The sequence below is a fragment of the Oncorhynchus nerka genome, linkage group LG27, assembly GCF_034236695.1.
Source record: "Oncorhynchus nerka isolate Pitt River linkage group LG27, Oner_Uvic_2.0, whole genome shotgun sequence".
Classification (NCBI taxonomy): Eukaryota; Metazoa; Chordata; class Actinopteri; order Salmoniformes; family Salmonidae; genus Oncorhynchus; species Oncorhynchus nerka.
Genome location: NC_088422.1, coordinates 83,330,844 through 83,343,885, shown reverse-complemented (window position 1 = coordinate 83,343,885; position 13,042 = coordinate 83,330,844). Strand labels below are relative to the sequence as shown.

Sequence of the window (13,042 nt, the reverse complement as noted above, 5' to 3'; positions counted from 1 at the left end):
TGTTGGTGGTAATGTTATCTTATCCTAGATCTGTTGTTAATAAGGGCTGTATTACTTGTTCAGGCTATAGGTCAGTTAGCCACTGGACGATCTGAGGGCAGAAATAGTTAACGTATTTAATATGAACTTAAAGCTAAAATTCCATGGCAGAATGTTTATAAATAATACAGTAATATAATAACTGCTATCATTTTCATAACCCATTCATGACCACAGCTTGCTTTTGGCTTTGGACAAAAAAAGAAACAAATATTTTCAGTGCTGAATTCCTTTATTTGTCTTTTACAGGGTTTGACAATTTAAACTTATTCCAAGTTTGTTAATGGTGAACATATTCACTAAGTACAGCTACCAGGAATGATACACACAGTCCAGTTCTCCCGCTGTACACACGGGAGGAGAGAGGACAAATAATTGAATAGAAGCCAGGAGATGGAGAGGAGAGAGCAGAGTTCAGCATCTCTACCACAGGTGGACTGTATGAAGTCTGAACATCATTAGATCAATGAGATGTGTCGGTTGGTGATGATGTCATGACTTGATGTGATACTTTAGCATTGACCTCAATTGTCAAAACCATAAAAAGGGAGATTTTAAGTATCTATTTTAAGAACCATCTGGAGATGTTAAAATGTATATCTCAAATGAGGTGAAGACCGGTCGTACCACAGAGTGTCTACATGAACAAGCCTGTCTGAGGCACACAGCATATACAGAGTGGGAAACTATAAGGGAAGGGGAGAGCGGGAAGAGTGGTCCATCTACACTGCTTGACGAAGGCTAATCATAGAAATGGGCTAAGGGTACATACCAAATGGCGCCCTATTCCCTATGGGCCCTGGTCAAAAGCTGTGCACTATCTAGTGAATATGGTACCATTTGGGATAGTCAGTAAGACTATAGCCTTCTACTGTGTAAATGACTACAGCTAGATGACCTGTCTGAGGAGCATAAACCACATGATGATCAAAGAAATTAGAATATCAGATGGGTTAAGGGCAGACAGAGCTAACTTTATCAGCGTTTATTCAACTTGTTCAGTAAATATTTCAAAAAGTGCAACTAGACAGAAAGCAAAACAATCCTTCCATCCCAGCCTCTGAAATAAGATCTAAGGACAACTTGTCAAAACAATCCTTCCATCCCAGCCTCTGAAATAAGATCTAAGGACAACTTGTCAAAACAATCCTTCCATCCCAGCCTCTGAAATAAGATCTAAGGACAACTTGTCAAAACAATCCTTCCATCCCAGCCTCTGAAATAAGATCTAAGGACAACTTGTCAAAACAATCCTTCCATCCCAGCCTCTGAAATAAGATCTAAGGACAACTTGTCAAAACTATCCTTCCATCCCAGCCTCTGAAATAAGATCTAAGGACAACTTGTCAAAACAATCCTTCCATCCCAGTCTCTGAAATAAGATCTAAGGACAACTTGTCAAAACTATCCTTCCATCCCAGCCTCTGAAATAAGATCTAAGGACAACTTGTCAAAACATTCAATAATAATGCTACTTTTTAAAACAGTAGTCGTGTAACAGACAGACACAGACAAAGACAGGAGATGATATGTTTTTAAAATCATATGTAAGGCTTTGTCCCAAACATGAGTAACAACGAAGTTATCCTATATGTATGATCAATAACAGCTAAAACATTCACAAGGGTAAAACCTGCACTATTTCAGTATCGTTTTCCAGTATCGTCCAAGATGCAGATATGCATTTTAGATCTGGTATCACTATACACATGTTGAACAACCTAAAACTTCATCCTAAAAATCCTTCATTAAAATGCAACGCTGCAAAAATGTAACAAAAAGGCCATTTTTAATTTTTATACAATACACTCATGATGGTCCCAATAATAAATATATGATTATTAATCAAATTGCACCACAAAACAAGTTTAAACATGAACTTGACTCCTACATCAATGATAGTAATAATAATATGATTTTCTGAGTCGCGTTTCTCTATAGGTCAGGGAACAACATTCAAAGGGTCAGGGTTGGGAGGCAAATAAAGGTCACGGTAAAATAAGGTTGAAGATTAAACAATAAGGTTGATGGTTAAATAAAGTTGATGGTTGATGAGCAGTTAGGGTATGGGTGAACACTGATGGCACAAGTAAGGAAGAGAGGCAACGGTGATGAGAAATGTAGTTCTATCCTTTCTGTCCCTCAGCGGTTGACCAGTCAGAGAGGTTAGAAAGGCCTGAGTGGTAGTGAATAGAATGTTAGTATATCTTCTTTGATTCTATAGAACATCTGGCAGAACGTCTGGTTTTAGAGAAGCCACAGTCATGTGACCTAGTGTCCAATGTCGCCCTCTCCTGGTCACTATCTGGTGCAGAGTAAAAACATGGCTGCTTTCTCTAAAAGTAGAGCCATGAAAACAGACTTGGCTGATGTTGGGACACGGTGAAGAGGGGGTTGGGGAGACAGTAAAGAGGGGGTTGGGGAGACAGTGAAGAAGGGGTTGGGAGACAGTGAAGAAGGGGTTGGGGAGACAGTGAAGAAGGGGTTGGGGAGACAGTGAAGAAGGGGTTGGGGAGACAGTGAAGAGGGGTTGGGGAGACAGTGAAGAGGGGGTAGGGGAGACAGTGAAGAGGGGGTTGGGGAGACAGTGAAGAGGGGGTAGGGGAGACAGTGAAGAGGGAGACAGTGAAGAGGGGTTGGGGAGACAGTGAAGAGGGGGTTGGGGAGACAGTGAAGGAGTTGTTAGAGTAGGTTAGTAGGGAATGAAATAAGGGGGTAAGAGGTAGAGTAGGTTAGTAGGGAATGAAAGAAGGGGGTTAGAGTAGGTTAGTAGGGAATGAAAGAAGGGGGTTAGAGTAGGTTAGTAGGGAATGAAAGAAGGGGGTAAGAGTTAGAGTAGGGTAGGGTAGAGACTGTAGCCAGGGCATGTAATAGTTTGTCTACAAAGAAGTGATTTAGTTTCTGGAGTAAAGCTGGCAAGGCAGCATTATCATACAGGCTGTAGGGGAAAACATTCAAGACATGGTTGATATTGAGTCTAAATGCGATGGATTATGAGAGCAACTACAGTAAAACAGACTGGCTCAGTGGTAACCAGGTTTAGTAACACACAACCTCCTTTCCAAGGCTATAATACTGAAAGGATTACCTATAGATCTTGTCCATCATAATGTACAGAGAGTGGCGCAGACAGAGTGGTGGGGTGAGGACATGTAGATATGTAGTAGTTGGTACTGCAGGAGTTCTAACTGTTTGGTCCGCAGCCCCATTTTGATATCAGAAAACATCACGACTCCACCATGTAGAAAAAAGTGACGTCAACGCTAATGTAAACTTATTGTTTTATCTGATTTAGTTCCTGGTCTTGTCCACTCTGTTCTAATGAGGCTTGTGGCCATTGTAGAAGGAAACAGAAGACACATCCGTGTTCCTGAGAGTCTGATCTTTCAATGATGGGGTCATTATATGTTGTATCTTTTAAAAGATAGAGCCACATTTGTAGGAAGAAAACAGAAACTGCTCTGTTTATTACAACTGTATCTAGAGGCTACCGGAGGTTACCGAGGCTACCGGAGGTTACAGAGGCTACCGGAGGTTACCGACGTAACCCTTGTTCTATGAACAAAGAGCGGTTTTATTGTATTTTTTTCCGACCCCATTTTTAAAAATCAGGCGACCCCACATGGGGCCGGGTCCAATAGTTTGGGAAACACTGTGGTAGTGGATATGTAGGATCCAGCGTGCTTCTGTTTTTAACAACAGTCACTAGTGTGTGTTAGAGTTAGTGAGTCCTCTGTAGTGGTTTTGAAATCAAACTACTTAGTTAAAGTGGAGAAGCAAGTACAGTAGCTGAAGCTGTCTAAACCTGATAGTTTTATACCCATACCCATCTAAACTACTCGTCCAGTCTAGCCAACTACTGCAAGTCTAATCCTCTCTCTATTTCAACCTCTGTTCCAATCTAATCCTCTATTTCAACCTCTGTTCCAGTCTAATCCTCTATTTCAACCTCTGTTCCAATCTAATCCTCTATTTCAACCTCTGTTCCAGTCGAATCCTCTATTTCAACCTCTGTTCCAGTCGAATCCTCTATTTCAACCTCTGTTCCAGTCGAATCCTCTATTTCAACCTCTGTTCCAGTCGAATCCTCTATTTCAACCTCTGTTCCAGTCTAATCCTCTATTTCAACCTCTGTTCCAGTCTAATCCTCTATTTCAACCTCTGTTCCAGTCTAATCCTCTATTTCAACCTCTGTTCCAGTCTAATCCTCTATTTCAACCTCTGTTCCAGTCTAATCCTCTATTTCAACCTCTGTTCCAGTCTAATCCTCTATTTCAACCTCTGTTCCAGTCTAATCCTCTATTTCAACCTCTGTTCCAGTCTAATCCTCTATTTCAACCTCTGTTCCAGTCTAATCCTCTATTTCAACCTCTGTTCCAGTCTAATCCTCTATTTCAACCTCTGTTCCAGTCTAATCCTCTATTTCAATCTCTGTTCCAGTCTAATCCTCTATTTTAACCTCTGGTCCAGTCTAATCCTCTATTTCAACCTCTGTTCCAGTCTAATCCTCTATTTCAATCTCTGTTCCAGTCTAATCCTCTATTTCAATCTCTGTTCCAGTCTAATCCTCTATTTTAACCTCTGGTCCAGTCTAATCCTCTATTTCAACCTCTGGTCCAGTCTAATCCTCTATTTCAACCTCTGGTCCAGTCTAATCCTCTATTTCAACCTCTGGTGCAGTGGTGCTGAAGTGCAGATCTACTAGAGAAGCAGGTTAAAGCAGGACAAAGCAACGGCATAGAGATCTTAAAGCACAATACATCATGAGCTAAACAAATAAAAAGCTACATTAAATAGTGCTAATTAAATGAGACTGCATAGATCATCTGCTGTAGACATAATTCTAATACTACAGGACTTTAGTGGTCTTTCCATGGCCATACTTCTCTCCGGTCTGGAAAGCTAGAGAGATAAGCCTACAAGTCTATGGTATCCATGTTTTCTGTCTGCAAAGAAAAACGTATTTTAGGAAAGGGAGTGAGATAAATGCAATAAATAAAACACCCTAGCGTGATATATATATATATATTAATATTTATATGTATTTATATATGTATAAAAGTATGGTACAGACAATGGGTACTGCACTTGGCTTGAATGTGTTCAGTGGGTGAGTTGATAACGATATACTCAAAACTGATGCTAGCTAGAAAACTGTGGAAGCGCTAGCATCCTATCATAACACAACAGATGCTAGCTGAGCTTAGCTGAAGGAGCTAGCTAGCTGTGATGCTAGCCCTGGACAGCTAGCTTAAGTGTACCGTAATACATTCCTATGGGAGAACCGGACTGCTAGAAAACACTACACTATTGAGAAGAGAACAAAGAGGAGAAAAGAGGACTGGGGGAACACGGTACTAGGTCTTAAATGGGGTTGTAGGTGGGGAGCTTAGTAAAAGGGGGTAAGATAGGAGAAAAGGTGGCCTGTAGCGGTGCATTCTCTTAGAGTTGAGCATTTGTACACGCGGAGGATGGGCTTTCAACTACTGATATAAAGACTACCGTAGGGTGGAAGCTGAGCGCGTGTATGTGTGTGTGCACTATATGTAAGTGTTTGGATGTGTTAGGAAGAGAATGCTTTGTGTATGCATGTGTACATATGTATAGCCTATCTATTAGTTGTGTATGTGTGTGTGTGTGTGTGTTAGACGCGGGTAAGGAAGGCTAGGTTGAGGGAGCCTGGTATTTGGATAGTCTCCAGGGCCAGAGAGGAGGGGTTGAAAGGGAAGGTGACTGGGTAGATGATCTTAGTGTCCATCAACAGCTGAGGAGTCTCACAGCGGTCCCGCAAACGAGTCTGACAGACAGAGAGAGGGGGAGGAAGGGAAGGACAGGGGGAGAGAGGGAGAGAAAATATATACATTAGTTGCAGTTACTTAGACAGACAGACAGACAGACAGACAGACAGACAGACAGACAGACAGACAGACAGACAGACAGACAGACAGACAGACAGACAGACAGGTCTTACCTGTATGGTTCGTATGAAGGTAACAGACACCCTCTCTTCAAACTCGTTGACTGGAGTGTACAGGTTCAACACCTTCACAATCTGGGAACACAGAAACACAAACTTCATTCGTTGAACCTTGAACTATTAACTCAACTGATACCCTGTCCCATTCTCCGCAGAGATAGGGCTTGACTGGTAAATTGAGTACCCGAGGGCTGGGATTGGTCAGTTCAGGACCTAAGTGGTAGAGAGGGCTGTGATTGACTAGTTCAGTACCTGAGTAGTAGAGAGGGCTGTGATTGATTAGTTCAGTACCTGAGTAGTAGAGAGGGCTGTGATTGATTAGTTCAGTACCTGAGTGGTAGAGAGGGCTGTGATTGATTAGTTCAGTACCTGAGTGGTAGAGAGGGCTGTGATTGACTAGTTCAGTACGTGAGTGGTAGAGAGGGCTCTAATTGGTTTAGTACATGAGCAGAATAGTGAGCTGTGATTGGTTACCTGAGATGTGGACAGGCTGTTGCACATGGAGCAGATGGCCTCGGCGTCTTCGTCCGTCTTCTTCTTGACTTGCAGCAGCTGAGCAGCCTGAATCAGAGGCTCCAGAGTCTCCTTGGCTCCACACAGCATCAGAGACTTGTCACGCAGCCACTCCTCCAGCTGACTCACGTTATACCTGGTACACCACATTATATACGTTACACACACTCTCTATAAAACACATTAGACACAGTCTGTCTATACATAAGACATGACAGCCTCTCTGAACCGACCTGATCTGCATGCCTTTGCTCCAGGAGCACATGTCTTTACGCAGCAGTAGATTGTTGAGAGTCACAGCTCCAATGATGTAGAACTGCTGCTTCACAACCTGGGGTCAGAACACAGTCAAGGGTCAGAACACAGCCAAGGGTCAGGGTCAGAACACAACCAAGGGTCAGGGTCAGAACACAGTCAAGGGTCAGAACACAGTCAAGGGTCAGAACACAGTCAAGGGTCAGAACACAGCCAAGGGTCAGGGTCAGAACACAACCAAGGGTCAGGGTCAGAACACAACCAAGGGTCAGGGTCAGAACACAACCAAGGGTCAGAACACAGCCAAGGGTCAGGGTCAGAACACAGCCAAGGGTCAGGGTCAGAACACAACCAAGGGTCAGGGTCAGAACACAACCAAGGGTCAGAACACAACCAAGGGTCAGGGTCAGAACACAACCAAGGGTCTGGGTCAGAACACAACCAAGGGTCTGGGTCAGAACACAGTCAAGGGTCAGAACACAGCCAAGGGTCAGGGTCAGAACACAACCAAGGGTCAGGGTCAGAACACAACCAAGGGTCAGAACACAACCAAGGGTCAGGGTCAGAACACAACCAAGGGTCAGGGTCAGAACACAACCAAGGGTCAGGGTCAGAACACAACCAAGGGTCACAACACAACCAAGGGTCAGGGTCAGAACACAACCAAGGGTCACAACACAACCAAGGGTCTGGGTCAGAACACAACCAAGGGTCAGAACACAACCAAGGGTCAGGGTCAGAACACAACCAAGGGTCAGGGTCAGAACACAGCCAAGGGTCAGAACACAGCCAAGGGTCAGAACACAACCAAGGGTCTGGGTCAGAACACAACCAAGGGTCTGGGTCAAAACACAACCAAGGGTCTGGGTCAGAACACAACCAAGGGTCAGGGTCAGAACACAACCAAGGGTCAGGGTCAGAACACAACCAAGGGTCAGGGTCAGAACACAACCAAGGGTCAGGGTCAGAACACAACCAAGGGTCAGGGTCAGAACACAACCAAGGGTCTGGGTCAGAACACAACCAAGGGTCTGGGTCAGAACACAACCAAGGGTCTGGGTCAGAACACAACCAAGGGTCTGGGTCAGAACACAACCAAGGGTCAGAACACAACCAAGGGTCTGGGTCAGAACACAACCAAGGGTCAGAACACAGCCAAGGATCAGAACACAACCAAGGGTCAGAACACAGCCAAGGGTCAGGGTCAGAACACAACCAAGGGTCAGAACACAACCAAGGGTCAGAACACAGCCAAGGGTCAGAACACAGCCAAGGGTCAGGGTCAGAACACAACCAAGGGTCAGGGTCAGAACACAACCAAGGGTCAGAACACAACCAAGGGTCAGGGTCAGAACACAACCAAGGGTCAGGGTCAGAACACAACCAAGGGTCAGGGTCAGAACACAGCCAAGGGTCAGGGTCAGAACACAGCCAAGGGTCAGGGTCAGAACACAACCAAGGGTCAGAACACAGCCAAGGGTCAGGGTCAGAACACAGCCAAGGGTCAGGGTCAGAACACAGCCAAGGGTCAGGGTCAGAACACAGCCAAGGGTCAGGGTCAGAACACAGCCAAGGGTCAGGGTCAGAACACAACCAAGGGTCAGGGTCAGAACACAACCAAGGGTCAGGGTCAGAACACAACCAAGGGTCAGAACACAACCAAGGGTCAGAACACAGCCAAGGGTCAGAACACAACCAAGGGTCAGGGTCAGAACACAGCCAAGGGTCAGGGTCAGAACACAACCAAGGGTCAGGGTCAGAACACAACCAAGGGTCAGAACACAACCAAGGGTCAGAACACAACCAAGGGTCAGGGTCAGAACACAACCAAGGGTCAGGGTCAGAACACAACCAAGGGTCAGGGTCAGAACACAGCCAAGGGTCAGGGTCAGAACACAGCCAAGGGTCAGAACACAACCAAGGGTCAGAACACAGCCAAGGGTCAGAACGCAGCCAAGGGTCAGGGTCAGAACACAACCAAGGGTCAGAACACAACCAAGGGTCAGAACACAACCAAGGGTCAGGGTCAGAACACAACCAAGGGTCAGGGTCAGAACACAACCAAGGGTCAGGGTCAGAACACAACCAAGGGTCAGGGTCAGAACACAGCCAAGGGTCAGGGTCAGAACACAGCCAAGGGTCAGGGTCAGAACACAACCAAGGGTCAGGGTCAGAACACAACCAAGGGTCAGGGTCAGAACACAACCAAGGGTCAGGGTCAGAACACATGCACACGGACCTGTTTGATGAGTTCAGGGTCGGTGCCGTGCTGACACATGGTGGAGTGGAAAGCGCTGAGCTGGCGTAAGATGGATTCCAGCGTGTAGGTTCCCTCGTCAGCGATGCTCGAAGTCCGTTTACGCAGACCGGTCGGCTTAACCCCCGACACACCCTGGATGGTCTCATGCTCCAACATACCAGAGACTGACACACACACACACACACACACACACGTTAGTGCTTGGATGTTCACCCACCCACACACCACAGAGTGGCGCAGCGGTCTAAGGCCCTGCATCTCAGTGCATGAGGCTTCACTACATTCCCTGGTTTGAATCCAGGCTGTATCACATCCGGTTGTGATTGGGAGTCCCACAGTTGGCCCAGCGTCGTCCGGGTTTGGCCGTCATTGTAAATAAGAATTTGTTCTTAACTGACTTGCCTAGTTAAATAAAGGTTGAATTGAATAAAAACACACACACAGCGTGGTGTACTCACCAATCATGGGCTGTAGGATGTTCTCCATGCATTTGATGAGCTGCTGGTAGATCTGAATGGCCAGGTCACTGAGGACCTGCCGGTACTCAGCCAGGTCAAAGTTAGACAGGCAGTGATCATTCTGCTTAGGAGTGTTGTGCTTCATAAACGACTGCAGGAGGAAGAGAGAGAAACAGATACAAACACACAGGTTGGGGTGTGTCTGTGTTTTGGGGTGTACCTCACCTCCGCTGTACCGTTGCAGACTGTCTGTGTGTGTGTGTGTGCTGGGTCCGGTCTCACCTCATCTCCGCTGTACTGTTTCAGACAGTGTAGGAAGCGGCAGGTGTTGGACAGCCAGAAGGAGACCGTCTCAAAGTCATCCCCCCGTTTCTGACAGAGATAAAATGACAATATAGTTACTAGTGTAATTACAGTGTTACTACACAAGTATAGGAGCAACTTAATGGAGTTGTACTGACATCATAGGGTGTGCACATTACATCCTTCCTATACCCTATATAGTGCACTACTTTAAACCAGAGCCCTACGCACCTTGAGTATCTTCTTGATGCTGTTGATGGTGGATGTGAGCAGCGTCCTGACCTTCTGGTCATCGTTGACATAGTCAGCATGCCTCAGACACATGAAGAGGATGTAGGCTGGCAGGCCTGGGATCAGATTCACCGCTACACCACGAGGCTTCAACTCTGTTACAGATAATTGACTGTTACAATAGACTATTGGATTATCTATGTATATGCCTGTATCTATGTAGTAACTTCTCTCTATCACTCATAGAGAAGTAGAGAGAGAGGTAGAGAAAGAAAGGTAGAGAGGTGTTGAGAGAGAGGTGGTGAGAGAGAGAGAGAGGTAGAGAGAGAGGTAGAGAGAGAGAGGTAGAGAGAGAGAGAGGTGGTGAGAGAGAGAGGTGGTGAGAGAGAGAGAGAGGTGGTGAGAGAGAGAGAGAGGTGGTGAGAGAGAGAGAGGTGGTGAGAGAGAGAGAGAGGTGGTGAGAGAGAGAGAGAGGTGGTGAGAGAGAGAGAGAGGTGGTGAGAGAGAGAGAGAGAGAGGTGGTGAGAGAGAGAGAGTGGTGAGAGAGAGAGAGAGGTGGTGAGAGAGAGAGAGGTGGTGAGAGAGAGAGAGGTGGAGAGAGAGAGAGAGAGGTGGTGAGAGAGAGAGAGGTGGTGAGAGAGAGAGAGAGGTGGTGAGAGAGAGAGAGAGAGAGAGAGAGGTGGTGAGAGAGAGAGAGAGGTGGTGAGAGAGAGAGAGGTGGTGAGAGAGAGAGAGAGAGGTGGAGAGAGAGAGAGAGAGAGAGTTAAAAGATAGTGCAAGACTGAGAATGGTTAGAGGTCAGGGTTATAGGTCAGAGTGGAGGTTACATACCCAGTATGAGGTTCTTAACCAGTTTCAGCTCATCCTCCTTCTTGTACTCCAACATTCCCTGGAAGTCTTTCTCACGACGAGGAATGTTCACCGGACGGACCGTCTCTTCAACCATCTGACCCGGAGATATAGTCTCAACATGGCCAGCTACACACACACACACACGGTCAGATATACACAAATTCAGTTCACACAGACACCCATCTACACAGACGGTCAGGTACGTCTCCTTCCTTACCTCCCATTTCTCCAATCTTCTTGGAGAACACCTTCAGCTGTTTCTTAAGCTTCCGGATAGTTTTATCCTGCTTCTCCAGCTGTTCCATGAGGTCCTGAGAGAGAAAGAGAGAGAGAGAGAAAGAGAGAGAGAGAGAAAGAGAGAGAGAGAAAGAGAGAGAGAGAGAGAGAGAGAGAGAGAGAGAGAGAGAGAGAGAGAGAGAGAGAGAAGAGAGGTGAGGTTGGCAATAGTCGATCAGTTTATCAAAGCGAAGGGATCAGCGGTCAAACAGGAAGCTGACAATGGTCAAAGTTCAGACAAAAAAACAGGCTCCCTTACCCAGTGGGTTGGAGAGAGAGAGGGGCTTGATTTAAAATAGGGGGTACTTATTTGGTCCTCTGTGGGGTTAGAGAGGGGGTGCTAATTTGAAACAAGGCCTGGCTGTATGTTAACAGAGAGAAGAGGTGCTGGGTTTAACACATTGACCTCCTGTGTGAGTTAGAGAGAAGAGGTGCTGGGTTTAACACATTGACCTGTGTGAGTTAGAGAGAAGAGGTGCTGGGTTTAACACATTCACCTCCTGTGTGAGTTAGAGAGAAGAGGTGCTCTGCTGGATTTGTCTGTTGTGGGTTAACAGAGTTAGAGTAGAAATCTGACACACACCAAACTCTGTTAGTGGTCACACACGTGCAGAGAAACACACAATGTCCTTAGACTCGACATACAACCATCCGTCGTAATATGTTGACTTTGGCGCTGCGATATGCTGTTGGATCCTCAGTCCTCAGCATCTCCTGTTAGGTGACATCCACACACATCAGAGGGTGTTCTCACAGGACACACACGCCCCCTCAGTAAAACAGCAACTATCACAGTACCACTACCGACCAATAAGGGAAGTGCTGGTTGATGGCAGCAGGTTGTCTTGGTGGGGCCAGTGATCTGGTCTGAGTATGTGTGTGTTTTTTCATTCATCTATGACCTTTTGAATGCTTAAATCATTTCGTAAAAGTATTACAATTTGTGTTTTAAAATGTGTGTGTGCATGTGTGTGTGACTGCATGTGTGTACACATTTGCATGTTTGTAAGCGTGTGTATACACTGGGTGTACAAAACATTAAGGACACCTTCCTAACATTGAGTTGCACACCCCCCCCCCCCCCCTTTCCCCTCAGAACAGACATAATTTGTTAGGTGTCGAAAGCGTTCCACTGGGATGGTGGCCCATGTCGACTCCAATGCTTCCCACAGTTGTGTCAAGTTAGCTGCATGTCCTTTGGGTGGTGGACCATTCTTTAAAAAAATATATATATATTTTATTTTTGCATTTTCCAATTAAGAACATTCAAAACAAAAGTGAAAAGATATTAGACAACGATAGGACAAAGTGACAGTAACAGACGAGCGTAACAAAAATAAATAATAATTATAATTATATAAACAAACATACCAAAAAAAAAAAAAAAATGACGAGACATTGGATCACCTGCCGTAGGCTACATATTATACATTACGAGACATTGGATCACCTGCCGTAGGCTACATATTATACATTACGAGACATTGGATCACCTGCCGTAGGCTACATATTATACATTACGTGTGAAACATTATGTGAGGATTATATATAGATTCAATCAATGAGATGTGGGGGGAGATTCTCCATATAGTCAATAAAAGGTTGGATTATATATAGATTCAATCAATGAGATGTGGGGGGAGATTCTCCATATAGTCAATAAAAGGTTGGATTATATATAGATTCAATCAATGAGATGTGGGGGGAGATTCTCCATATAGTCAATAAAAGGTTGGATTATATATAGATTCAATCAATGAGATGTGGGGGGAGATTCTCCATATAGTCAATAAAAGGTTGGATTATATATAGATTCAATCAATGAGATGTGGGGGGAGATTCTCCATATAGTCAATAAAAGGTTGCCAAATTCTGTAA

General features: G+C 45.3%; 1 protein-coding gene across 1 annotated transcript in view; it reads right to left on the bottom strand.

The window, feature by feature from the left end:
• Positions 1 to 252: 252 nt before the first annotated feature.
• The window catches only part of myo5aa (myosin VAa), an 86,838-nt gene continuing 74,048 nt past the window's right edge, over positions 253 to 13,042 (bottom strand). Inside the window, exons 31-41 of the mRNA XM_065012085.1 lie at positions 11,810 to 11,878; positions 11,106 to 11,199; positions 10,868 to 11,014; positions 10,037 to 10,191; positions 9,785 to 9,874; positions 9,503 to 9,653; positions 9,024 to 9,208; positions 6,763 to 6,860; positions 6,491 to 6,665; positions 6,011 to 6,091; positions 253 to 5,836 (exon numbers count right to left, since the gene is read on the bottom strand). Of these exons, the coding sequence (XP_064868157.1) occupies positions 5,684 to 5,836; positions 6,011 to 6,091; positions 6,491 to 6,665; positions 6,763 to 6,860; positions 9,024 to 9,208; positions 9,503 to 9,653; positions 9,785 to 9,874; positions 10,037 to 10,191; positions 10,868 to 11,014; positions 11,106 to 11,199; positions 11,810 to 11,878 (1,398 nt within the window). The 3' untranslated portion in view covers positions 253 to 5,683. The remainder of the gene's footprint in view (positions 5,837 to 6,010; positions 6,092 to 6,490; positions 6,666 to 6,762; positions 6,861 to 9,023; positions 9,209 to 9,502; positions 9,654 to 9,784; positions 9,875 to 10,036; positions 10,192 to 10,867; positions 11,015 to 11,105; positions 11,200 to 11,809; positions 11,879 to 13,042) is intronic.